This window comes from Bombina bombina, unplaced genomic scaffold, assembly GCF_027579735.1.
Source record: "Bombina bombina isolate aBomBom1 unplaced genomic scaffold, aBomBom1.pri scaffold_708, whole genome shotgun sequence".
Lineage (NCBI taxonomy): Eukaryota > Metazoa > Chordata > Amphibia > Anura > Bombinatoridae > Bombina > Bombina bombina.
Window position 1 is genome coordinate 1 of NW_026510833.1, and position 24,770 is coordinate 24,770.

General features: G+C 39.4%; 1 protein-coding gene across 1 annotated transcript in view; it reads left to right on the forward strand.

Moving 5' to 3' along the window:
• Positions 1-502: 502 nt before the first annotated feature.
• Positions 503-24,770, forward strand: part of LOC128643480 (multidrug resistance-associated protein 1-like) — a gene marked incomplete at its 5' end in the record, with an annotated part of 45,898 nt that continues 21,630 nt past the window's right edge. Inside the window, 5 exons of the mRNA XM_053696326.1 lie at positions 503-820; positions 11,413-11,612; positions 13,615-13,741; positions 15,628-15,729; positions 23,497-23,643. Of these exons, the coding sequence (XP_053552301.1) occupies positions 503-820; positions 11,413-11,612; positions 13,615-13,741; positions 15,628-15,729; positions 23,497-23,643 (894 nt within the window). The remainder of the gene's footprint in view (positions 821-11,412; positions 11,613-13,614; positions 13,742-15,627; positions 15,730-23,496; positions 23,644-24,770) is intronic.

The window sequence follows — 24,770 nt, forward strand, 5'->3', positions numbered from 1 at the left end:
CTCTCCTCTCCCTCCCCCTCTCTTTTCTCTCTCTCCTCTCCCCCCTCTCTCCCTCCCCCCCTCTCACTCTCCCTCCCCCCTCTCTCTCTCTCCCTCCCCCCTCGCTCTCCCCCCCCTCTCTCCCTCCCACCCCCCTCTCTCCCTCCCCCCCTCTCCCTCCCTCCCCCCTATCTCCCCTCCCTCTCTCCCTCCCTCCCCTCCTCTCTCCCCCGCTCCCCCTCTCTGTCCCTCCCTCTCCCCCTCTCTGTCCCTCCCTCTCCCCCCTCTCTGTCCCTCCCTCTCCCCCCTCTCTGTCCCTCCCTCTCCCCCCTCTCTGTCCCTCTCTCTCCCCTCTCCCTCCCCCCTCTCTCTCCCCTCTCCCTCCCCCCTCTCTCTCCCCTCTCCCTCCCCCCCCTCTCTGTCCCTCTCTCTCTCGCTCTCTCCTCTCTCTCCACAGTTTATATTTATGATACATACATATCTTTGGCAGACAAAGGGTTGAACCTCATGTTTTCTGTATTCTCTCACAGCTGTAGGTGTTTTTGCAGCCTCGGCTACAGTTATTGTGGGCGGAGTTTCTGTTTCACGGCACCTTCACTCTAAGCTTCTTCACAGCATCCTCCGATGCCCACTGAGTTTTTTTGAAAGAACTCCAAGCGGGAACCTTACCAACCGATTTGCCAAAGAAATGGACACAATTGACAACATTGTGCCCCAGGTCTTAATGCTGTTTATCATGATGTTTCTAACTATAGTGGAGATTCTGTTAGTCATTGCCATAGCCACGCCGCTTGCTGCTATAGCATTCATACCTTTGGGATTGCTTTACTTCTTCCTGCAGGTAAGTACTGTGTAGCTTGTGGACTCAGTTATACAAAGACCTCGTTTTTAGGAAGCTGTAGCGAAATGTTGTTTAGCTCCCTGCAGTGCATAAGGGTTTTGGACAAAACAAATTTCAAAGGGACATTTAATCAGCCATTAAATTGTTAGTGAAGGGAAATAAACCATTCCAGCCCACATTCCTTTTTTATTTTTTTTCCGCTTATTTTGCTGTAAAATACCTCTATAAATTATTCTTTTTCTGACCCCTGATTGAGATATATATATTTCATGTTAGTGGCAAGAGTCCATGAGCTAGGGACGTATGGGATATACATTCCTACCAGAAGGGGGCAAGGTTTCCCAAACCTCAAAATGCCTATAAATACACCTCCCACCTCACTTATACTTCAGTTTTACAAACTTTGCCTTCGTTGGAGGATGGTGAAGCAAGTTGTCCTTGATTTCTTGTGTGAAAGGTGCTTCTAAGCATTTTGAAGCCCAATTCCTCTAAAAGTACAGTGTTTGTCTGAGGGATGTGAAGGGAGTATTTACCTGATGATGCCATGTTATCACCTATGGGAAATCTATTCTAAGGCTCTCTGTAAATTTGGTCGTGGGGATTCATCTGCCACCTTCCTTTACAGATCGACATTATACTCCTCTACCATATGTTTCAGTACTGGTTTGGCTGTCTGCTATATGTGGATGGGTGTCTTCAGGTAAGTATATATTATTTTTTAAGACACTCTCAGCTAAGTCTAGCACTTTATATTTTTAAGTTTTTATATATATTGCATATAATTGCCATGAGTCAGGTCTATGTTTATTTCCCTTTTGCAGTCTAACAGTTTCAGCATGGAAATTATGTTTTTGGGAGTAATTTAATATTTTGTTTCTTATCTGGGGTTTCAGCTAGTTGTAACTTCGGACTTGCTTTTTCAAATTTTCGTGGGCAAAATAGGCTCGCGATGGCGCAAAATGCTATGATGCGAGTTGTGTCATTTCTTGTTAACTTTGGCGCCAATAGTTTTTTTCTCGTTATTTACGTCATCTTTGTTTGCATTATCATTGGCGCCAAAAATTTGTTATAGTAAGTCCCTCCCTCTTTTGCTCTCTGCTCTCATTTGTTTACAGAGGGCTAAGATGTTTGCTTTTTGATTTTATTTTTATTGAAGTATTTTAGCATAAGCATTTTTTCCCATTCCTGAAACTGCTATTTTGAGGAAATTGGATATTTTGTTTAAATGTTATTTTTTCTTTTTTTGTTACATTTTGCAAGATGTCTCAAACTGATCATGCCTCTGATGTTACTGTAGGAATTAAGCTGCCTGTACACAATTTCTACCAAAGCTAAATGTGTATATTGTTTAATTAGCTGATTTTATTTCTTCAGCAAATATGTGGCACTTGTTATGTTTTATTATTTCATACTGTTATTGTTTCTATAGTACAAATACATCTACTGTTAAACCTTCATAGTCTAATGTACATGATATTCCTGTAAGATATAAAGGATTATATTGCTACAGACATAGAGAAGGCTATGACTGCTATTCCGCCTTCAAATTAATGTAAAAGATCTCTCCTAACTTCTCATAAATCTAATGAAGTTTGTATTGATCGACAGCATACCGAGGTATTTCTGCTGATGAGGATCTCTCTGACTCAGAGGATCCTACTTCAGAGACTGATATTGATTAATCAACCTTTCTATTGAATGTATTAATTGTTTATTTAGGAAGTATTGTTTACTTTGAGTATTGAGGAATTTAATCCTTTTGATAACAAGAATAGTAAATGTTTGAATTCTGTTTGTTTTTTAAGCTTCTGAGGTTACCCTTGAAGTTTTTCTTATTCCAGATGCTATCTATAATATGTTTAGTGAGAAATCTAAACGTAGTGCTTCTTTTTATCTTTCTTCTAGGTTTAAAAAGCTATATCCTTTACCTATGGCTAATTTAGAGTAAAAGTCCCTAAGGTGGGGCTATTTCTTCTCTTACCTTATTTTAGAGAAGCATATTTACATATTGGCTATATTTTTAAACCTGCCATTTCTATGGCTGATGTTGCTGCTGTTTCCACTTTTTGGTTGGACAGTTTAGTTATCAGATCTTGAATTGTCTAAGCATCATTCTTTTACTTCAACATGCTAATCATTTCATTTGTGATGCTAATTTTATGTCATTTTAATTGATATTAAATCTTTGTTTTTAGCCATTTTTACTAGAAAAGTTTTATGGCTTAAATCTCTTATATGGTGTTTACGTTTAGATTACTACTTATTATTTTAGGATAGTATTTTTTTAGGTTTTCAATTGGTTTTTATTATCTCCTTTATTACTGGGGGGAAAGGGAGTCTTTTCTGAACCAAGATAACAAATCTAAGGATAATTTTTAAGCTCCCAATTGTTTTTTCATTCCCCAAGGCCTCTGTCTCTAATTTGCGATTTTCTCTGAGTTTGAATAAATCCAAGCCTTATAATTAAACTAATTTCAGCCCCTAAAACTGCATGAAGGTGCAGCCTTTAAACCAGATCAACTGGTGGGGGTGGGGCAGATTGAATTTATTTTAACACATTTGAACAGTTTCTGTTCAAAATCAGGGGATTCAGAATATTGTTTTCTCAGGGTTTTCAAATAGGTTTCAGAATAAAAACCTCCCATGGGAAGATTCTTTCCCATGTTAAAACAAACCCTATGAAAAGCTCAGGTTTTTCAGAAATGTGTTTCAGATTTAGATTTCTATGGGGTGATGGTTCCAGTTCCTCTGCAGGAACAGAGTTTGGGGTTCTATTCAAATCTATTCATTGTCCCAAAGAAAGAATTTGTTCAGACTAATTCTGGATCTAAAATTTTTAAATCGTTTTGTAAAAGTCCCAACTTTCAAGATGGTGACTATAGGGACTTTTCTGTCTTTCTATTCAGCAAGGTCACTTCATGTCCACAATAGACTTACAGTGCGCTTATTTTTACATTCCAAATGTTAGGGTGCCAGGAATCAGACTGAGACAAGAAGTGCAAAAATAATCACACCTTTATTAATAGCAAAAAATAATAAAAAGTCCAAAAGTCAAATAACGAGCCAGGAATGAAAACCAGAACTGGTAGTCAGACGAGCTGAGTCAGGAGCCAAAGCGAATAGTCAGACGAGCCGGAATCAGGAACAAGGAGAACAGCAGAGTCAGGAACAAGCCAGGGATCAGGAACCAGGAGGGACGTCAGACAGCCAGGTAATACACAGGAGCTCTCACAAACAGGTCTGAGACAACGCAAGGGCAAAGCATACTGAACAGAGGCCCTTTAAATAATAAGTGATGACATCACAATTCTGAGACTGCATCCTGTCTCACACGGATGATGTTCACCAGTCTGGCCATAAGAGGGCATGCAGGAAATGAGCAGCATCACACAGTATGTACCAGAGCCAGCAAGAGAGGTGAGTAAAATGGCTGCCAGCAGCACATGGCAAACAGATCAGGGAAAAAACCCTGACACCAATTCATTCAGACCACTATTGTTTTCTGATATTCTCTTTTCTAGATAAGCATTACCAATTTGTCTCTCGTCATTTTGGGCTAGCGACAGCCCAGAGATTCTTTTCAAAGATTATTGGTGCCCTTCTATCTGTAATCAGAGAGCAGGGTATTGCGGTGTTTCCTTATTTGGATGATATTTTGGTACTAGCTTTAATCTTTTCATTTAGCAGAATCTTATTTGAAACAACTAGTGTAGTTTCTTCAAGACATGGTTGGAGGATCAATTTACAATAGAGTTTCTTGATTCCTTAGACAAGGGTCACCTTTTAAGGTTTCCAAATAGGATTTAGTGTCTATGATTCTTTCTCTGATAGACTAGAGATGAATTAAGTTAGTTTTAGTTTGTCTAAACCTTCAGTCTCTATTATTTCCTTCAGTGGTTATGTGCATGGAAGTTTTAGGTCTCATGACTGCAGCATCAGGTGCGATCCTCTTTGCTCGTTTTCGTTTGAGGCCTCTATAGCTTTGCATGTTGCACCATAGGTGCAGGGATTATTTTCAGATATCACACCTGATATACTTAAATCCCAACACTCTTTTCTCTCTGATTTGGTGGTTGGACTATCACCGTATTGTTCAGGGAGCCTCATTTCTTCATCCTAACTGGACTGTATTCTCAACAGATGCAAGTTTTTCAGGTGGGGGAGCTGTCTAAGAGTCTCTGACAGCACTATGGGTTTGGAAACCTCAGCAGGTGAGGTTACCAATCAATATTTTAGAACTCCTTGCTATTTTTAGGGCTCTTCAGGTGTGGCCTCTCTTGAAGAGATAACTTTTACATTTGTTTTTAAACAGACAATATCACAACAGTGGCATATGTCAATTATCAAGGAGGGACTCGCAGTCCTTCAGTTATGTAGGAAGTATCTCAGAAACTTTCTTGGACGGAATACAACTCTTGTCTAATTTCTGTGATTCATATCCCAGGTGTAGACAATTGGGAAGGTGATTATCTCAGCCGTCAGACTTTATATCTGGGGGAGTGCTCTCCATCCGGATGTGTTTTTTTCATCTTGTACAGGTGTGGGGTCTTCCAGAAATAGATCTGATGGTCTCTTGTCTAAACGAGAAGCTTTCCAGATACCTTTCCAAGTCCAAGGATCCTCAGGCGGAGATGGTGAATGTTCTAGCAGTTCCTTGGTTTTTACCAACCTTTTTAAAAATTTTCGCCTGTGGTTCTTTTTCCAAGGGTGATCTCCAAGATCATAATGGAACAATCATATGTGTTTCTAAAAGCACCGTCTTGGCCTCTCAGGTTTTGGTATGCGGACCTTGCCAGGATGTCCAGTTGCCAGCCTTGGCCACTTCCTTTAAGGCCTGACCTTCTGCTTCAGGGGCCGTTTTTCCATCAGGATCTCAAATCTCTAAATTTGAAGGCATGGAAATTGAATGCTTAAGTGCTTAGTCATAGAGGTTTCTCTGATTCAGTTATTAGCACTATGATACAGGCCTGTAAGTCTGTTTCAAGGAGAATTTATTTTTGGGTTTGGGAAACCTATATTTCATGATGTTCAACTCATGATTATTCTTGGCATTCTTTTAGAATTCCTAGGATTTTACAGTTTCTTCAGGATGTGTCAGGGTGCCAGGAATCAGACTGAGACGAGGAGTGCAAAAATAATCACACCTTTATTAATAGCAAAAAATAATAAAAAGTCCACAAGTCAAATAACAAGCCAGGAGTCAAAACTAGAGCTGGTAGTCAGACAAGCTGAGTCAGGAGCCAAAGCGAGTAGTCAGACAAGCCGGAATCAGGAACAAGGAGAACAGCAGAGTCAGGAACAAGCCAGGGATCAGGAACCAGGAGGGACGTAAGACAGCCAGGTAATACACAGGAGCTCTCACAAACAGGTCTGAGACAACGCAAGGGCAAAGCATACTGAACAAAGGCCCTTTAAATAATAAGTGATGACATCACAATTCTGAGACTGCATCCTGTAAACCAGTCTGGCCATAAAAGGAAGTACAGGAAGTGAGCAGCATCTCCCAGAATGCACTAAAGTCAGCAAAAGAGGTGAGTAAAATGGCTGCCAGCAGCACATGGCAAACAAGTCAGGAAAAAACCCTGACAGGATGGTTTGGATTAAGGTTTTGTCTGCAAATACTTTGAAACAACAAATGTCTGCTCTTTCTGTCTTATTTCATAGAAAGATTGCTAAACTTCCTGATATTCACTGTTTTGTTCAGGCTTTGATTCATATTAAACCTGTTTTTAAATCTATTTCTCCTCCTTGGAGTCTCAATTTTGGTTTTGAAGATTTTACAGGCTCCTCCTTTTTAACCTATGCATTCTCTAGACATTAAATTACTTTCTTGGAAAGTGTTATTTCTTTTGGCTATCTCTTCTGCTTGAATAGTTTCTGTTTTATCTGCTCTCTCTTGTGAGTCTCTTTATCTGATTTTCCATCAAGATAAAGCTGTTTTGCAGACTTCATTTAAATGTTTGCCTAAAGTTGTGAATTCTAGCAACATCAATAAGGAAATTGTTGTTCCTTCTTTGTGTCCTAATCCAAATAATACTCTTGAAGGGTCTTTACATTCTTTGGATGTGTTAAGAGCTTTGAAATATTATGTTGAGGCTACTTAAGATTTCACATCAGAAAGCCTCTGTTATTTCTCTGGCTTTTTGGTTGAGACTTTTGAGTCACAAAGCTTATTTGGAGGCGGGGCAGTCTCCGCCTCAGAGAATTACAGCTCATTCTACTAGATCAGTTACCACTTCTTGGGCTCTCAGTAATGAAGCTTCAGTTGATTAAATTTGCAAAGCAGCAACTTGGTGGTCTTTGCATACTTTTTCTAAATTTTACCATTTTTATGTGTTTGCTTCTTCGGAAGCAGCCATTTGTAGAAAGGTTCTTCAGGCAGTTGTCTCAGCTTGATTCTAATGCCTTTGATTTGAGCTTGTTTGAAATTTTTAAGAAAACTTAATTATTTTTTGGGAAATAGTTGTTTTTATTTTATCCCTTCCTCTCTAGTAACTCGTGGACTTCCACATTTTGGGTATTATATCCCATACGTCACTAGCTCATGGACTCTTGCCACTTACATGAAAGAAAACATAATTTATGTAAGAACTTACCTGATAAATTAATTTCTTTCATAGTGGCAAGAGTCCATCAGACCCACCCTATTTTTGTGGTTATGATTTTTTTGTATAAAGCCCTTTTTTTCCCCAGTTCCTCTGTTTGTAAGCTTTTTCTCCTTTTTACCTCACTTCTTGGCTATACGTTAAACTAAGGTATGAGTGTAGTGGGGGGTGTATTTAAAGGCATTTTGAGGTTTGGGAAACTTTGCCCCCTCCTGGTAGGAATGTATATCCCATACATCACTAGCTCATGGACTCTTGCCACTATGAAATAAATTAATTTATCAGGTAAGTTCTTACATAAATTATTATATATATATATTAACACTAACAGCACTAATTTTGTGATTGGTGTAACAAAATTCAAAACATAACTTTTAATGAAAAATCAAATATTTTATTTAGTTACAATCATTCTATGTATAATAGTGAAAACTTGACAAAATTGTTTTAGTGTGACATAGACGTTTCTTCACACAAAGAAAATTCTTATCCATATTCGCAATGAAAACAGACTGAAAACAGACTGAAGGGTATTTCACACTGAACGGTTTATAAGTTTGTAAACAGTCAAGCAGCTGAATTCATCAGGGCAGCAAAAAGGAAGGAAACAGCACTCACTGGGCTTTACTTCAAAAAGTGTTCTTTATTCCAGTATAAAGAATATATATATATATATATATATATATATATATATATATATATATATATATATAAAGAAGAACACTTTTTGAAGTCAAGCCCAATGAGTGCTGTTTCCTTCTACATATATATATATATATATATATATATATATATATATATATATATATATATATATATATATATATATATGTGTGTGTGTGTGTGTGTGTATATGTATATATAGCAATAGCGGGGCAAAATCGGCCCATATATATGTGTGTGTGTGTGTATACATGGGTATTTGTGTGTGTTTATATGTGCCTTTTTTATATATATACAGGGAGTGCAGAATTATTAGGCAAGTTGTATTTTTGAGGATTAATGTTATTATTGAACAACAACCATGTTCTCAATGAACCCAAAAAACTAATTAATATCAAAGCTGAATATTTTTGGAAGTAGTTTTTAGTTTGTTTTTAGTTTTAGCTATTTTAGGGGGATATCTGTGTGTGCAGGTGACTATTACTGTGCATAATTATTAGGCAACTTAACAAAAAACAAATATATACCCATTTCAATTATTTATTTTTACCAGTGAAACCAATATAACATCTCAACATTCACAAATATACATTTCTGACATTCAAAAACAAAACAAAAACAAATCAGTGACCAATATAGCCACCTTTCTTTGCAAGGACACTCAAAAGCCTGCCATCCATGGATTCTGTCAGTGTTTTGATCTGTTCACCATCAACATTGCGTGCAGCAGCAACCACAGCCTCCCAGACACTGTTCAGAGAGGTGTACTGTTTTCCCTCCTTGTAAATCTCACATTTGATGATGGACCACAGGTTCTCAATTGGGTTCAGATCAGGTGAACAAGGAGGCCATGTCATTAGATTTTCTTCTTTTATACCCTTTCTTGCCAGCCACGCTGTGGAGTACTTGGACGCGTGTGATGGAGCATTGTCCTGCATGAAAATCATGTTTTTCTTGAAGGATGCAGACTTCTTCCTGTACCACTGCTTGAAGAAGGTGTCTTCCAGAAACTGGCAGTAGGACTGGGAGTTGAGCTTGACTCCATCCTCAACCCGAAAAGGCCCCACAAGCTCATCTTTGATGATACCAGCCCAAACCAGTACTCCACCTCCACCTTGCTGGCATCTGAGTCGGACTGGAGCTCTCTGCCCTTTACCAATCCAGCCACGGGCCCATCCATCTGGCCCATAAAGACTCACTCTCATTTCATCAGTCCATAAAACCTTAGAAAAATCAGTCTTGAGATATTTCTTGGCCCAGTCTTGACGTTTCAGCTTGTGTGTCTTGTTCAGTGGTGGTCATCTTTCAGCCTTTCTTACCTTGGCCATGTCTCTGAGTATTGCACACCTTGTGCTTTTGGGCACTCCAGTGATGTTGCAGCTCTGAAATATGGCCAAACTGGTGGCAAGTGGCATCTTGGCAGCTGCACGCTTGACTTTTCTCAGTTCATGGGCAGTTATTTTGCGCCTTGGTTTTTCCACACGCTTCTCGCGTCCCTGTTGACTATTTTGAATGAAACGCTTGATTGTTCGATGATCACGCTTCAGAAGCTTTGCAATTTTAAGAGTGCTGCATCCCTCTGCAAGATATCTCACTATTTTTGACTTTTCTGAGCCTGTCAAGTCCTTCTTTTGACCCATTTTGCCAAAGGAAAGGAAGTTGCCTAATAATTATGCACACCTGATATAGGGTGTTGATGTCATTAGACCACACCCCTTCTCATTACAGAGATGCACATCACCTAATATGCTTAATTGGTAGTAGGCTTTCGAGCCTATACAGCTTGGAGTAAGACAACATGCATAAAGAGGATGATGTGGTCAAAATACTCATTTGCCTAATAATTCTGCACTCCCTGTACATATATAAACACATAAATACACATGTACACTCATATGAACGTGTGTGTATGTATGTATATATATATATATATATGTGTTTATATATATATATATATATATACACACACATATGTGTAAATAAATATATATATATATACATACACACACATATTTAGACACGTATATACCTATTATAGCCCTTTCCAGTCAAACATCTTATTATCATATACCATATATCTTTTAACCCTGATATATTTTTTTTATAAGATAGTGTATAAATGATTGTAATACTTTCATTTTTGTTGTTATTGTGTTTAGTGTATCTTGTTGGCACTAATCCTTTACGCAAGGTCTTCACTTGTGCTAACCAGACAAGCACAAATTTAGATTGCGGTGCACGTTTACTTTCAACTTGTAATATGAGCGCAAGATAAAGCGGGCGTGATATTGCTTATTGCGTCCCACACTAATATTAGTGTGCCACTTGTAATCTAGCCTGTTATATTTAAAGTTCAATTTGTACAGTTATACAAAAACCTAAAGGATCAATAATAATATGTGTAAGAGCATTACATTATTGAATAATTGCTTGAACAGGACTATGTGTTTAACATGCACAAATGGGTTAAATGCATAGTTAAATTCAGCTCTGGAGCAGCAGTACACTTTCACTCTTGAGTTAAACACAGGCTAGTGATTGGTGAATATTCACATAAGATTCACATGTTTGGCTTAGCAGCCACATTAATCTATGAACCATTGGTGCTAGTCTCCTCTAGAGTTGACATTAATTATGTGTTTAACCTTTTCTTTTTGGGACGGGGGCTTTAAACCCATGGTTCTGTTTAGATTGCAATTCTAAAACACTCTAGTACCATAGGGCATATCCCTTTTAATGTATTCTTACAACTTTCTGCCTTGTCATGCGTATATTGTTTGTCACTTTCCCTTGTGTATTTTGGGACAGTTTATTATATGTTTGAAGAAATAGTTGTGTTTTTAGAATGAAGGATTTGTACCAAGTACCAATATTTAAAAGACAATTAAATACAGTAAAATTGCATAATCAGCAAATGCATAATAAATAGACAGTGCAACAACTTTTACTCTGAATATTAAATAAGCAGACTTTTTTCTGACAAATTTAAAAATTTCCTTCCATTTTCCTGAATGATGTGGCAGCCAATCGGCCAATTACAGGCTTATATATGTATACATTGTGAGCCCTTGCACATGCTCAGTAGTAGAAGATGGTGCCTCAGAATTGTGCATATAACTGTATCACGTGACAGCCATCAGCCAATCACAGACTCAAATAGGTGTACTGCAAACTCTTACACATGTTCAGTAGGAGCTTCAGAAAGTGTGCATATAAACAGACTGTGCACAATTTGATAACATAAGTAAATTGCATGCTTTATCTGAATTGTGAAAGTTTAATTTTGACTTTAATGTCCCCTTTAAATGTATATTTTAATTTTAGAGATTTTATGTAGCTACTTCTCGGCAGCTGAAACGTTTGGAGTCAGTCAGCAAATCCCCTCTCTACACACATTTCAATGAAACGCTACAAGGTGTGAATGTCGTCAGAGCCTTCAGAGAGCAGGAGCGCTTCATTCGAGAGAGCAATTTACGTCTCAACACAAACCAAAGATTTTATTACTCCAGCTTTGTTGCCAACAGGTATTTAGGTAGCGACATACTGCCAGTCATCTTCACTTATAGCGCTTCCATTCTAATTCTGCCGAATTCCTGAGCGAAATGCGTGGTATTGCTTTTTGGTGCATTTTATAATTCAGAGCCATCTTATTCTATTAGAAAAAATAGGTGTCCTTTGAAAATGTGTTTAACCCCCTCAAAAATGATTACACATCGGAAGTCCCAAAGCATAAAATCTCCTGAGCAGGAAACAGCTTGTGATTGACTGCTACATGCGTATGCTGTTCCAAATTGTCTCACTGCATGGGATGACTGGCAACAATTGGTCAAGGAGGCAAGTACAACTAAGTGACCACCAGGTTCAGCAACTCTGCCCCCCTTTACTGAAGCAAGTATCCAGGGAGCTGTTCTTAAATTTTAAGTGGTGCAGCACATCCCAAACACTTAAGAAGTAATTTCAAATGCTTTTAAGAAACAGGCACAGGAATAATTATTAATAATACATTATTAATATGTCACACTAATGTACCGATACAGAAATGGGTGAGGGTTCTGCTTTCATGGTAGGTGGTGAATGGGGTGGAAGAGACAAAAAGTTAGCCAATTATATTAGTCCTGATTATCTCCTATTTCCTTATGGGCACATTGTGCTATGTTTTTATTTTCTTTCTTTAAACAATAAAATAGATGTGAAGGTTCATGTACAAGAACCCCCCACCACCACCACCTGAACTCTGGAAGCTTTCCATAATGGGAATCCCACTGTGATTTCTAATTTTTCACAAACACTCTTTGATAATCCCTCTTGTCTCACGAGGTTTCTTTAACATACACATAGCCAGGCACAGACTGAGCATGGCGCATACAGATAATTTTCTTGGTGTTCCAGGGCATATTGTGGGTTGGTTCCTTTTGCCTTAGTTCCACCCAGTCACCTTCATAATTATTTGTGCATGATGTATAGCCACCTCCGCCCTGCTTCTCACTGCCTTGTTGTGTCTTTTTACACAAGTAAGGGCCAGTCTTGCCCTCCTCAAGTGCCTGTTTTTTTGACTACACAGACCGATGAGCAATAAATAGTTATTCTTTATTTAAATAGCTTCTGTTTTTTATCATTACATTTAGCTTTTTTACTATTTGATGACAACAAATGTATAAAATAACATGACAGAAAGATGTTTTAAGCTTTAAATGTTTTTTGTAAATCAAACTAGTACATTGTACTTGTCAGTTTTGGGGTGTGGTTAAAAAAGGGGGCTGCTCTGGCTTAAAATGCCCAGGCCTATGTTTGGTCCCGGTCTGGCCCTGCACAGACATAGCACGATACCCTCACATTATGTTGCTACTTCAGAGATGTCTTATCTTGAACACAGTACATGCTATTGTGCTATAAAATGAAAAAAAAAGAAAAATAGGTTCCAGCCTCCAAATTTTCTTAAAACTGTTTTTTTATTATTTCATAGCAGGGCCCAAGGGACAAAATAACAATATTTCAGGCCTACACTCGGCCCTTAAAGGGACACTCAAGTCAAAATTAAACATTTGTGATTCAGATAGAACATGCTATTTTAAACAACTTTCCAATTTGCTTCATTAACAAAATTTGCACAGTCGTTTAATATTTACACTTTTTGACTCACCAGCTCCTACTGAGCATGTGCAAGAATTCACAGAATATGATATGCATTAGTGATTGGCTGATGGCTGTCACATGATACAGGAGGAGTGGAAATAGACATAACTGAAATCTGTAAGAAAAAAAAAATCCACTATTAATTTAATGTCCAGACTAAGTGCTTTTACATTGTTTTTTTATCATGCATTTGTACATTATGTAAATTTACTGTATTTACTGGTCCTTTAAGTCAGTCATGCTATGAAATAATAAAGGTCCCTTTTTAAGAAAATTTGTAGGCTGGAAGGTATTTTTCTTTTCTGCAGCTGTGTGTTCCATAGCCAGTATTGTGTGCTGTTTTCCACTGATGATATTGTGTTGCTAAGAAATAATATTCATTCTGATTTCTAGGTGGCTGAGCATACGATGTGATCTCCTTAGTAATTTCATCGTTTTCACAGTATCAGTAGTTGGGGTCTTGTTCAGAGACAGCATCACCCCAGGACTTGTTGGCCTTGCAGTAGTAAACTCTTTACGGGTAAGTATTTTGCTTACAGCTCAGTTAAAGGGACGATCTAGACCCAATACATAGTTTTGATTACTTATTGTTACATACCAGAGAAGCAACTGGTCCCACATCTATACGCTTGTAAGGGGTACATGAAACATTTAAATATTCATGGTTTGTTAGGAGCCAAAATAGCTGCCAAACTCTGCCCACCTATTGCGTATATATGTTGGTATGTTAAGTTTCTCCAATCACGATCAACTCTCAAATGGACAGCCAACACCAGAATTTTGTTGTTTTAAAAGATAGATAATCCCTTTATTATCCATTTCCCAGTTTTGCAAAACCAACACAGTTATAATAATACACGTTTTACTTCTGTAATGACCTTGTATCTAAGCCTCTGCAGACTGCCCCCTTATTTCAGTTCTTTTGACTTGCATTTTAGCCAATCAGTGCTCACTCCTCGGTAAATTCACGTGCATGGGCTCAATGTTATCTATATGAAACACATGAACTAATGCCCTCTAGTGGTGAAAAACTGTCAAAATGCATTTAGATTAGAGGCGGCCTTCAAGGTCTAAGAAATTGGCATATGAACCTCCTAGGTTTAGCTTTCAACTAAGAATACCAAGAGAACAAAGCAAAATTGGTGATAAAAGTAAATTGGAAAGTTGTTTAAAATTACATGCCCTATCTGAATCATGAAAGTTTTATTTGGACTTGACTGTCCTTTAAATAAGTTTTCCTACTCGCAACATGTTTTGTGTATGTAAAATTTGAAATAGCTAACTGAAAAATATTAGACGTGCACTACTAAACAGTCTTATAAGAAAACGGCTAACTAGATAAGAAAGAAGGTGTGGGCGGAGCTTGGCGGCCATTTTCAGCTGCTAACAAAAGATGATTATTTAACTTTATAGGAACATAAATACTAGAGCAGGGCCAGCACTGGGTATCTTAACCCATTTGTTCCTTATTATGACACCACTAATGTGCAGTCATTCTTAGCAACCAGAAAATATGTTTCTGCTGTAAAAGAGCCTAAACCCGTATCCACATACAGAATGTAAGGTTATGGAGTTGAATGATTTGTCCCTGAGTGCTTCGGTGCATTTGCCACATATGTAAGGTTGATTTAAAGGGCTAGATTTAATTTCCCTGTAGAGGGGCAGCTTTGCAAATAGTGAACCTGCTCGCCTGCAATCACAACTTGTGATGTTACATCGCACAGCGAAATTTAACATTGCACAAGAGAACTCTTGTGCAGTGCAGCCGCCTGCTCCGGCGCAACCTATTGCGCTAGAGCAGGAAATGTCAATCACCCCGAACGAGTTGGGTTGTATGATCTCGCCGCTTCTGAGGTGGTGGAGAGGAAAAAGTAGCGGTTATTGCTTCTTAAAGGAACATGAAACCAAATTGTTTTCTTTCATTATTTAGGTAGAACATACAATTTTAAATAACTTTCCAAATTACTTCTATTAATACATTTTCTTCACTCTCTTGGTATCATTTGTTGAAGGAGCAGCTATGCACTACTGGTTTCTAACTGAACATATGGGTGAGCCAATGACAATCAGTATATATATGCAGCCACCAATCGACAGCTAGAACCTAGGTTATTTGCTGCTCCTGAGCTTTCCTAGATAAACCTTTCAGCAAAGGACAACAAGAGAAGGAAGCAAATTAAATAATAGAAATAAACTGGAAAGTTGTTTAAAATTGCTTGCTCTGTCTAAATCATGAATGTCTAATTATGACTTTACTGTCTCTTTATATCTTATATATGCAAAGCAAATAGAAGCAGGAATGCGTTGCATAAGATCTGCATACAAAATAATACTATTTTGTTTACTATGCATTATGACTTTACTGTCCCTAATACCACAGTAACATTATCTTCTCTCTGTGTCAAGTTAACAGGTGTCCTAAACGCAGCTGTTCACACCGCGACTGACTTAGAAACAAACTCTGTAGCTGTTGAGAGGGTGAAGGAATATTGTGATGTTGAACCAGAGGTAAACTTCCTGTATAGTATTTACCTTTTGTTTTAAACATTTTACAAACGGCACAAACATTTTTTTTTTTTTTTTTTTAAAACAAGCTTTATTAGTATAAATGATAATTTTACAATTGCCATGGATATAGTCCGGCGTAGTATATCATAAACAACAATGCAATGAAGAAGAGAGATACAAAGGGCCGGGTCTGTTCTATCTACTGCATACAGATCCAAAGGACTAAGTATTGGTAGAGTCTCACATAAAGTCCTGGCAAAGTTCGTAGTAGCTTGTGTTGATTTTTCTTTTTTTAAAATAACACTTGTGGATGAAACTTCCACTTAACATTTAAACTGAGCAATGTGACAGAGATCCTAGTTTTGCTATGAACTACGGGGGTTATTTGGCTACTCAAAGTATCTAAGTTCCAACGAATTTTTAGTTAGCTAAGGTGGAGTTCTAGCAAGTGTGTGGGTGTATGTTTCCCAATAGAAAGACATGGCGCAGTAGAAATCCATCCTTTTTGTTTTCTGATAGTGAAACCTTTCCAGGGAAAGAAGGAGAGTGACATTTTGTACCCACTCTTTCTGGGTAGGAATATGTTGCTGTTTCCACAGTCTAGGGACCAGTTGCTTTGCCCCACTCAACATAATATATAGTAAGACCTGTCTGTATTTGCATTTGATCTTAGGGGGTTTGTTGAATAATAGCGTTATAGGGTTGAAGGGGATAGTGATGTTGAGGACCTTTTGAATTTCCCTGTGGATGTCCAGCCAGAAAGGCTGAAGTGTGGGACAAGTCCACCAAATGTGGAGTAGTGTTCCTACTTGTTTGCAGTCTCTCCAACATAGTGGATCTGTGTGGGGGTAGATTTTAGCAAGCCTGCTGGGGTAAAGGTACCACCTTTCTAAAAGTTTTATGTTCGTCTCGGTGATGCTCATTGAGGAAGGGGCCTTCCCCATTTGTTGGAATATTATGCCCCATGTCTCAGATGGGATCTCATGCCCCAACTCGGCTTCCCATGCTTTTGTATATGACGGAAGGTTTTTGGAGTGCAGGGTAATTAAGATTTTATATATTTTTGAGAGAGTGCCCTGCGCAAATAATGGGGAATGACATAGTGTTTCGAATGGGTTTAAAGTTCTAACCAAGTTATGTTTATCTTTGTGGTGGGAGAAAAAGTGGGCTAGTTGTAAATATTCGAACCATCTTTCAAAAAAGCTTATGTTTCTGTCCGCAAGGGCGGTTTTTTGTATGATGGTGCCTTTTTCTAGGACTAGGTGGCAGGGTAAACCCGCAGCTAGTGTGTACAGTTCCGGAGACCGTTTTTGGAGTAGTGGAGGGAAGTCTTTGTTGTGTAGTAGGGGAGTAAGTGGCGAGGGTAAGGTCGAAATGCCTTTCTGTGAACTAATAAGGTGGTCCCATGTGGAGAGTGTATCGGTTACTAACGAGGGTGTGAGAGGTGATAATGTCCTATGTTGTCTATGTGTCCAACACACCGACCCTAGGCTTCTTGAAGTGGATAAGTCGTGTTCAAGCTTAACCCATTCTTTGTCAGTACTGTTTTTGCACCAGTCGACTATTCTAGTTAGTTGTGCTGCCTGTGAGTAAAATAAAAGGTTGGGTACCCCTAGTCCCCCCTCGTCTCTTTTCCTGTAGAGGGTGGTTTTAGAGATTCTAGGGCGTTTGTGGGCCCATATATAGCCATTAACGAAGGACTGCGCATTGCGAATGTAGTGTAGGGGAGGTTGGATGGGTAGGGTTTGGAACATGTATAAAAAGCGGGGCAGGATGCTCATCTTAAATGCTTGAACTCTGCCAAGCCAGGAAAGAGATTTGTTGCGCCAAGCTCCCATATCTGTTCTAATGGATTCTAAAAGGTGTTGGTGGTTTTGGCTATATAAAGCTTCTTTTGAGGTCGTTAGCTTTATCCCTAGATATTTTATGGAAGAAGGTTGGGCCCGAAATTGGTATAAATTAGTGATCTGCTGGGTTGTCTGGTTTGAGATATCGATACCTAGGAACTCTGATTTCTGCTTATTTATTTTGAAGTTAGAGAGGGCGCTATAAGCACCCATTACCGGCAGAAGTGCTTCTAGGGACTGTGAGGGGGAGGACAATGAAAATAAAATATCGTCCGCATAGAGAGTTAGTTTGTAGTGAGTGTCTGCTATGTGAATACCGTAAATATTTTCGTCGTTCCTAATCTTGGAGGCAAGCACCTCCATGGCCAGAATAAACAAGATGGGGGAAAGGGGGCAGCCCTGCCTCGTTCCATTTGATATAGGGAATGCATTTGACAAAGAATCATTTAACTTTATGCGGGCTTTCGGCATGTGGTATAAGGCAAATATTTTCTCAATGAGTCTATTTCCCAGGCCATATCGAGTGAGCGTAGACCGAAGGAACAACCAATCCAACCTATCGAAAGCCTTTTCGGCATCGATGGCTAGAAAGATAGATGAGATGTTTTGTGACTGGGTATATTCGATTAAATTTAGGATTTTGATGGTGTTGTCTCGCGCTTCTCTTCGGGGGACAAATCCCACTTGATTTGTGTGGATCAGTTGAGGGAGGATCTTATTGAGTCTGGTGGCTATGAGTTTAGCATAAAGCTTAACGTCTACGTTTAAAAGCGAGATGGGACGAAAGTTAGAGGGGTGGTCTAGGGGCTTTCCGGGTTTAGGGATCACAGAAATATGCGCCTCCAGCATGGGGGGGAGAAAGGGGTGTTCCTGGTCAACTAGGTTAAATAAGGTGCATAATTGTGGAAGCAAGCTAGATGCAAACTTTTTGTAATAAGCGACCGAGAGTCCATCTGGGCCAGGACTTTTGCCCGATGGTAAATCTTTCAGGGTGGTTATGAGTTCAGTCAATGAGAAGGGTTCATCTAATTCTGCCGCTTGTGCGTCAGTGAGTTGCGGTAACGGGGTGCTTAGGAGATAGTTGTTTATGGCATTACTGGGGTCAGGGGGGCGGTCAGGGTTAGTGAGGTTGTAGAGATTGGAATAATACGCCTCGAATTGGGAAAGTATTTCAGGGGTGGTATTAACAGTTTGGTTCGTAGGGGTTTTAATCTCATGAATAAAGGTTTTAAGTTTTTTAAGCTTTAAGGAGCGCGCTAGGAGTTTTCCCGCCCTGTTACTTTCGAAATAGAATTTTTGTTTAGTCAGTAAGGCCAGTGCATTAGCTTCACTAAGTTGTAAGTCATGAACTGCTTTCCTAGCTTTCATTAAGTCGGCTAAAAGATGGGGGGAGGAAGGGTTTCGTTTATGGTCATATTCAAGTTTGGCTAGGAGGTCAGTGGATGTTTTATACGTCTGTCGTGCAGTCTTTCTAGCTTGTGCTTGTTGTTTTATGAGTTCCCCCCTGATAAAACATTTGTGAGCCTCCCAGACAACAAAAGGGTCTGTTTCCGGTAGGGAATTAAATCTAAAATACTCCTGTAGAAGCTTTTCTAAATTGGAAACCAGGGTTGGGGAATCTAATAGTCTCTCATCTAGTTTCCACTGGAAGTTGCCACTGGGAGCCGATGGCCATTTGAGTGTTGTTAGTACTGCCGAGTGGTCTGACCATACTGTATGTGAGAGCTTGGAAGATAAAACATTGGAAAGGCCTCTTTGGTTGGTAATAAGGTAGTCAATTCTACTATATGAACTATGAGGGGCAGAGAAGAAGGTATAGTCCCTCTTCTCAGGGTGGATGAATCTCCAGGTGTCAAACAGTGTTTGGTCTAACAAAAGTTTCCATAGTTGTTTGATTGTGTGTTTAGATGTTGTGGGTCGGGGGTTCGAAGAATCTAAGTGTGGTTGAATGGGGAGGTTGAAATCTCCCCCAAGATATAGTGCACCTATTGTGTGGTCTAAAATCTGAGCAAAACTTTTCTTGAAAAAAGGGAGTTGTCTGGTGTTGGGAGCATAAAGATTAACTAGTGTCACCGGGGAGCCAAACAAGGTGCCAGTTACACATAAGAACCTACCCTCTGTATCAGTGAAAGTATGAATATGTGTAAAAGGAATCTGCCTGCTAATAAGAATGCTTACGCCGTGCCTTTTGTGATCAAATGAGCTGTGAAAACTTTGGGTATAGAAACCTCCAAAATAGCTAGGTTCCTTATGTTTTAAAAAATGGGTCTCTTGGAGGAAGAGAATGTCACCCCCTTTCCTACGTAAATCTCTCATAGCTAGTGAGCGTTTTTGTGCTGAATTCAAGCCCTTGGTATTTTGGCTCAGTAAGGTGAGGGTTTTAGTGGGGCCTTCCATGGTATTGGTGTATCTGGTGTCTATAGTTTGATGACTGCGATAGGTGATAGACATTCATGTGTGGGTGTAGGATATAGCAAGTATACTGTGTTGAATAGGCCCTAGGACCCGGATCTCTGTCACAAAGCAAAAATAACATGAATAAAAATAAAAATATAAAGTAAAACATACATTTTCTCATGTAAACTCTAGGTACAAATACTGACATTGAACTTTTGGTGTTAAAAGGGAGGGATTATGACCCTTTCCAAAGTAAATGTTATACGTTTAAGACTAACTAATGCTCAACTACAGTGATAAAATAATTCTAACAATACAATATAATAATTCCCAAATTCCTAAACTTCCAAAATTTCTGGACCAGGAGTCATTTAACAGTTAAAGATTAATGGCCATTGAGGCTATACATTACCCCACGACCAGATTGTAGCAGCGGGTAGGGCCTCAAACAGATTGTTCAAATCGTAGAGGAAACTGAAATAAAAATGACCAGCTAAGTTGTTGCTCTAGGGAGCGAGCCGGAGGACTTGGCCAGCGATTTAGGTTGGGATTTAGAAGGTATACGCTGCCACTCTCTCTGGGCAGCTCCTGTAGGTTTCTTTCTAGGAGGTTCGTGGGAGTTCTCTGAGGGAAGATCTTCTGGGGGGTCCAAATCTAGTGCCTGGCAAAAGGTGTTGACATCTTCCATGGTTCTGCAGACTAGCTTTCTGTTTCCATGAAGAACATAGAGATGAAAGGGGAATCCCCACCTATATAGAATTTTCTTCTGTCGGAGCAGAGACGTTACAGGAGCAAGGTCTCTCCTCCTTTGTAATGTGCGTTGGGAGAGATCCTGGAAAAATTGGAGAACAACCCCCCTGAATTTCACAGGCTGGTGCCTACGGGAGAGGTTTAGGAGCTCTTCCTTTTCATTGAATTCTCTAAACTTCATAATAATGTCCCTGGGGGGAGCAGCGTCTGGAGGCTTCGGTCTGAGGGCTCTGTGTGCCCGAACCCAAGGAATATCGGTGGAGGGGGTGGAGTTTCTGAGGTGTGCGAATAAAGCCGGGAGATAAATAGGAAAGTCTTTGGGTAATACCGATTCAGGTACACCTCTAATTCTAAGGTTTTTCCGGCGGCTCCTATTCTCCAGATCCTCAATTTTGTCAAAGAGATCTGCTATAAGAGCTGTATGATGGTTAGTTGAATCTTGAGTTGCACTGATTTCCACTTGAAGGTGGTCCGTGAATTCCTCCAAGGCCTCCACCCTGTTGCCCACTGAGTGAAGGTCTTGCTTTAATTCTGCTATCTCTTCCCTGATGCAAGAGCGAATTATGTCGGCTATATCCTGCTTGGATGCCAATGTAGAGAGGATAGTGTTAGGGATTGGTGTGCTCTCCTCAGTGTCATCCTCTTGTAATTGTGAGGCCTGAACTCTCTTTTTTGGTGACTTAGCAGATTCAACATTGTCACTAACTTTTGTAGCAGGGGGTGAGAAGAACTGAGCGACCATACTGTCCCTGTGGTTGTGCATCTTAGAGGGTTTAGTCAGTTTCGTGGAGCGCTTTGCATTCATTGTATTTAAGCAGTGGGAAGATGTAAAAGTATGTTGCTGTCTCCTTCTCAAAGCAAATGTGTCTATGAGGGAAGATAGGAGACCTAATCCAGGTGCGCTGTTTTATGGTATAATGTTCAATGATATAGTAAAGGCCAGGTGCAGATGTTAGTGCTGCTAGATATGTGGGCTTGCTAACTCCTGGGATCGATGTAGTGCTGGTAGATACACAGCCGCGTGGTTGCTCTGCCACGTGGTAAGCTGCGCTAGTAAAAAACTGTAGGCCCCGCGCCACTGGCTTTAGGCTAGGAGGTTAGTCTTCACAGGGTGTGTGCCTGCCCGTTAGAATTGGGCCTGTTACGTTCCCCCTGTCTTTAGTTTGAGCCCAGGTGGTGCTATTTCCCTCACCTTACCGGTATAAGAAGTGACCTCCGGGTCGGTGTCCTCCGGCTTCTTATGGTGCGGTTGCGGCCTCAGTGCTGCATGCGTGGGTTACTCCTAGCGATGGCGGTGGGACACGGGAGTGGGTAAGGGCTCTGTTACTACGCCGAGTGGCGTTCCAGGTCAGCGGTCAGGGTGGGGAGGGATTCCCCTAGGCGGACAAGGCATGAAGTTGAATCCCGGTTACCAATCCAGCTCCGGGCCGTATAAAAGTTAGTGCGTCGCCGGGTATTGATGCGATGGGGCCCAACGGCGGAAATAAATCCACTGGATCTGCTCAATAAAGTTTTCTTGCGACTCCTGGTCTATAAGGCATTCATGAGAGCATGTTATTATGCGGAGATTAGGGCTTTGTGTGTAGTTTTGAGCCTGTTTATGGAGCCGGGTCACGGAGCTCAGAAGTTACACAGCTTCCATCGCTGCTGCTGGCTCCGCCCTCCGGCACAAACATTTTTTAATTGTGATCTTATGAAATCACCTTAAACTAGCAGCTTTATAGATTCTAGTAAAATTGTAGTTTGTTTGCAAATTTTGTTTATAGTAAAAGTGTGAATGCGAGCAAAACTCACAAAAAGGATTTACAGGTATTTCATATTAATCATTTTCAACTTTGACTTTATTAACAAATGAACCCCATTGACTGTTAAAGAGATCTGTAATGCATTTTGCTAGACATGGGTAGCAGTGAATAATTTGTTTCGCTCAAACAAATGTTCTTTTTTTTAGAATGTTTGTTTGCTGCACAATTTGGTATTCGTTTAATTTAATTTGAAACGAATACTAAATATTCTGTAAGATTTACATTAGTTTTTGTTAAAATAAATGTAAAAGTTATTTTGCTGCAGGTGATATACAGGCTTATACTTACTTATAGCGTGCTGGTGGAGCCACGCTACTCCTGAACCTTCTTCACTGAGTCAAGGGCTGCGACAATTGAAGACTTATAGCGGCGGATTCCAGAGCCTGCGCTATAGGACCTTCTCCTCTTGTGTCCTCCCTACTAAGCCTTTAAATGCTAATTAAAAGGAAACAAATATATACTATTGAAATTTGTTGGTATAGATTAGGTTTCTTTAAAATAGTTAGTGCATTTCTTCGAATATTCGTTTTGTGAAAATGAATACGCATCTGCATTTTACCCCTCCCTTGACAGCTGCCCCTATATTCCTGAGGCAATCACATTCTTGTGCTCCTGTTCTGTATGTCCCCCATTTTAATAATCATCACTGAGGTGAGGACTTGGCATGGATGCCAATAAAAAATAATAATTTGCTGAACTGGCATCTGTGAATCTCCTGCAGTTTACAGATTAGAGCAGACATTATATTAACATTATAATTGTGTGCAAGTTACTTGGTGTGTTGTGGGGTGGAGCAGAGTAGGCGGAGTTATGCAGATGGGTGTGGCCAATCATTTTGAAAACTGCTTACTTTATTGTTCAGAAAAGTGCCCCAGATATATTTATTTTTGTCAGATGTTGACTGCTGTTGTAACTGCAAGGGAAATGACTCTTTAATTTTCTTTTTTTTTAATTTACTTTTCTCTCAGGCTCCATGGACATCAGATTATGCTCCAGAACTTGAGAATTGGCCCAGTGCTGGTAAAATAGATTTTCACAATTACGGTCTTAGATACAGAAAAGATCTAGATTTGTCACTGAAAAATGTCACTGCCTGTCTGCGCCAGGGGGAAAAGGTTTGTGCAAATTCTATTAGAGTAAATATAGTTTTATGACTTATTTCCTACCCACATATTACCTCTATATTAACAATACAAAATTAAATGCATGTTTAAAGGGACATGAAACCCAATTTTTTTCTCTCATGATTTAGAAAGAGTGTGCAATTTTTTTTTTTTTTAAATATTTATTTATAACCAACAATGAATACAATATCCATATCGGCACAAAAAAAAAAACAAGAGATATTTCAGTTTGTCATACATGTTATGATAACAGAGAAGAAAAGAAAACGAGAAACAATATCAACCAAACATGAAGTATATATTATAATTCATATATACAATAGATTAACCTGAATTATCCATCTATTTAGTCATTACTCATTGTTGGAATTTTTTTATTTTATTTAAATTAAAACAAAACAAAACAAAAACAATCCAAGAGGAAAAGGAAAAAAAAAAAAAAAAAAAAAAAAAAAAAAGGGGAGGGAGGGGAAAGGGAAGGTGGCCATCTCTCATTCATCTCGCCCAGCTACCAGATGCCTAGTAAGATTAGTTCAGAATTTTGAAATGGGAAGATCATATATTCTTTTTCATTTTCAGGGAGTGATTTAATATATACTGCCCATTTATTGAAAAAATTCCTTATGTCCTCTTCATTGTCTATGTCTGTGTCTTTTTGTTCTAATAAGCATTGTTTTTTTAGACAGTTTTGGATTTCGCATACGCTGGGCGCTGAGCGCGTTTTCCATTTTTTACAAATTAAGTATCTAGTGGCTAATATCGAGACAGAGATCAGGTTATCATTAGGGTGGCGTTCAGTTAGATTATCGTTACATAATATAATTTGATATAGGGTAAGAGTTACAGGGGGAATTTTCAGCACCTTATTCAACCAATATTCAAGCTTGCACCAAGTATTTCTTACTTTTGGACAGAACCAAAGCATGTGTTCTAAGTTGGCTGCCGGGAATGAGCATTTGGGGCATTTATCGAAGCCTGAGTTGTGAACCCTGCGACCCGTTTCCGGAGTAAAATATGCCCTATGAAGAATTTTGATATGTGCTTCCCGCCAAGTAGCTGAAAGAGTTGTTTTTTTCACTTTGCTTATGGAATGTTGCACTATTTTTGAGTCTACCCTA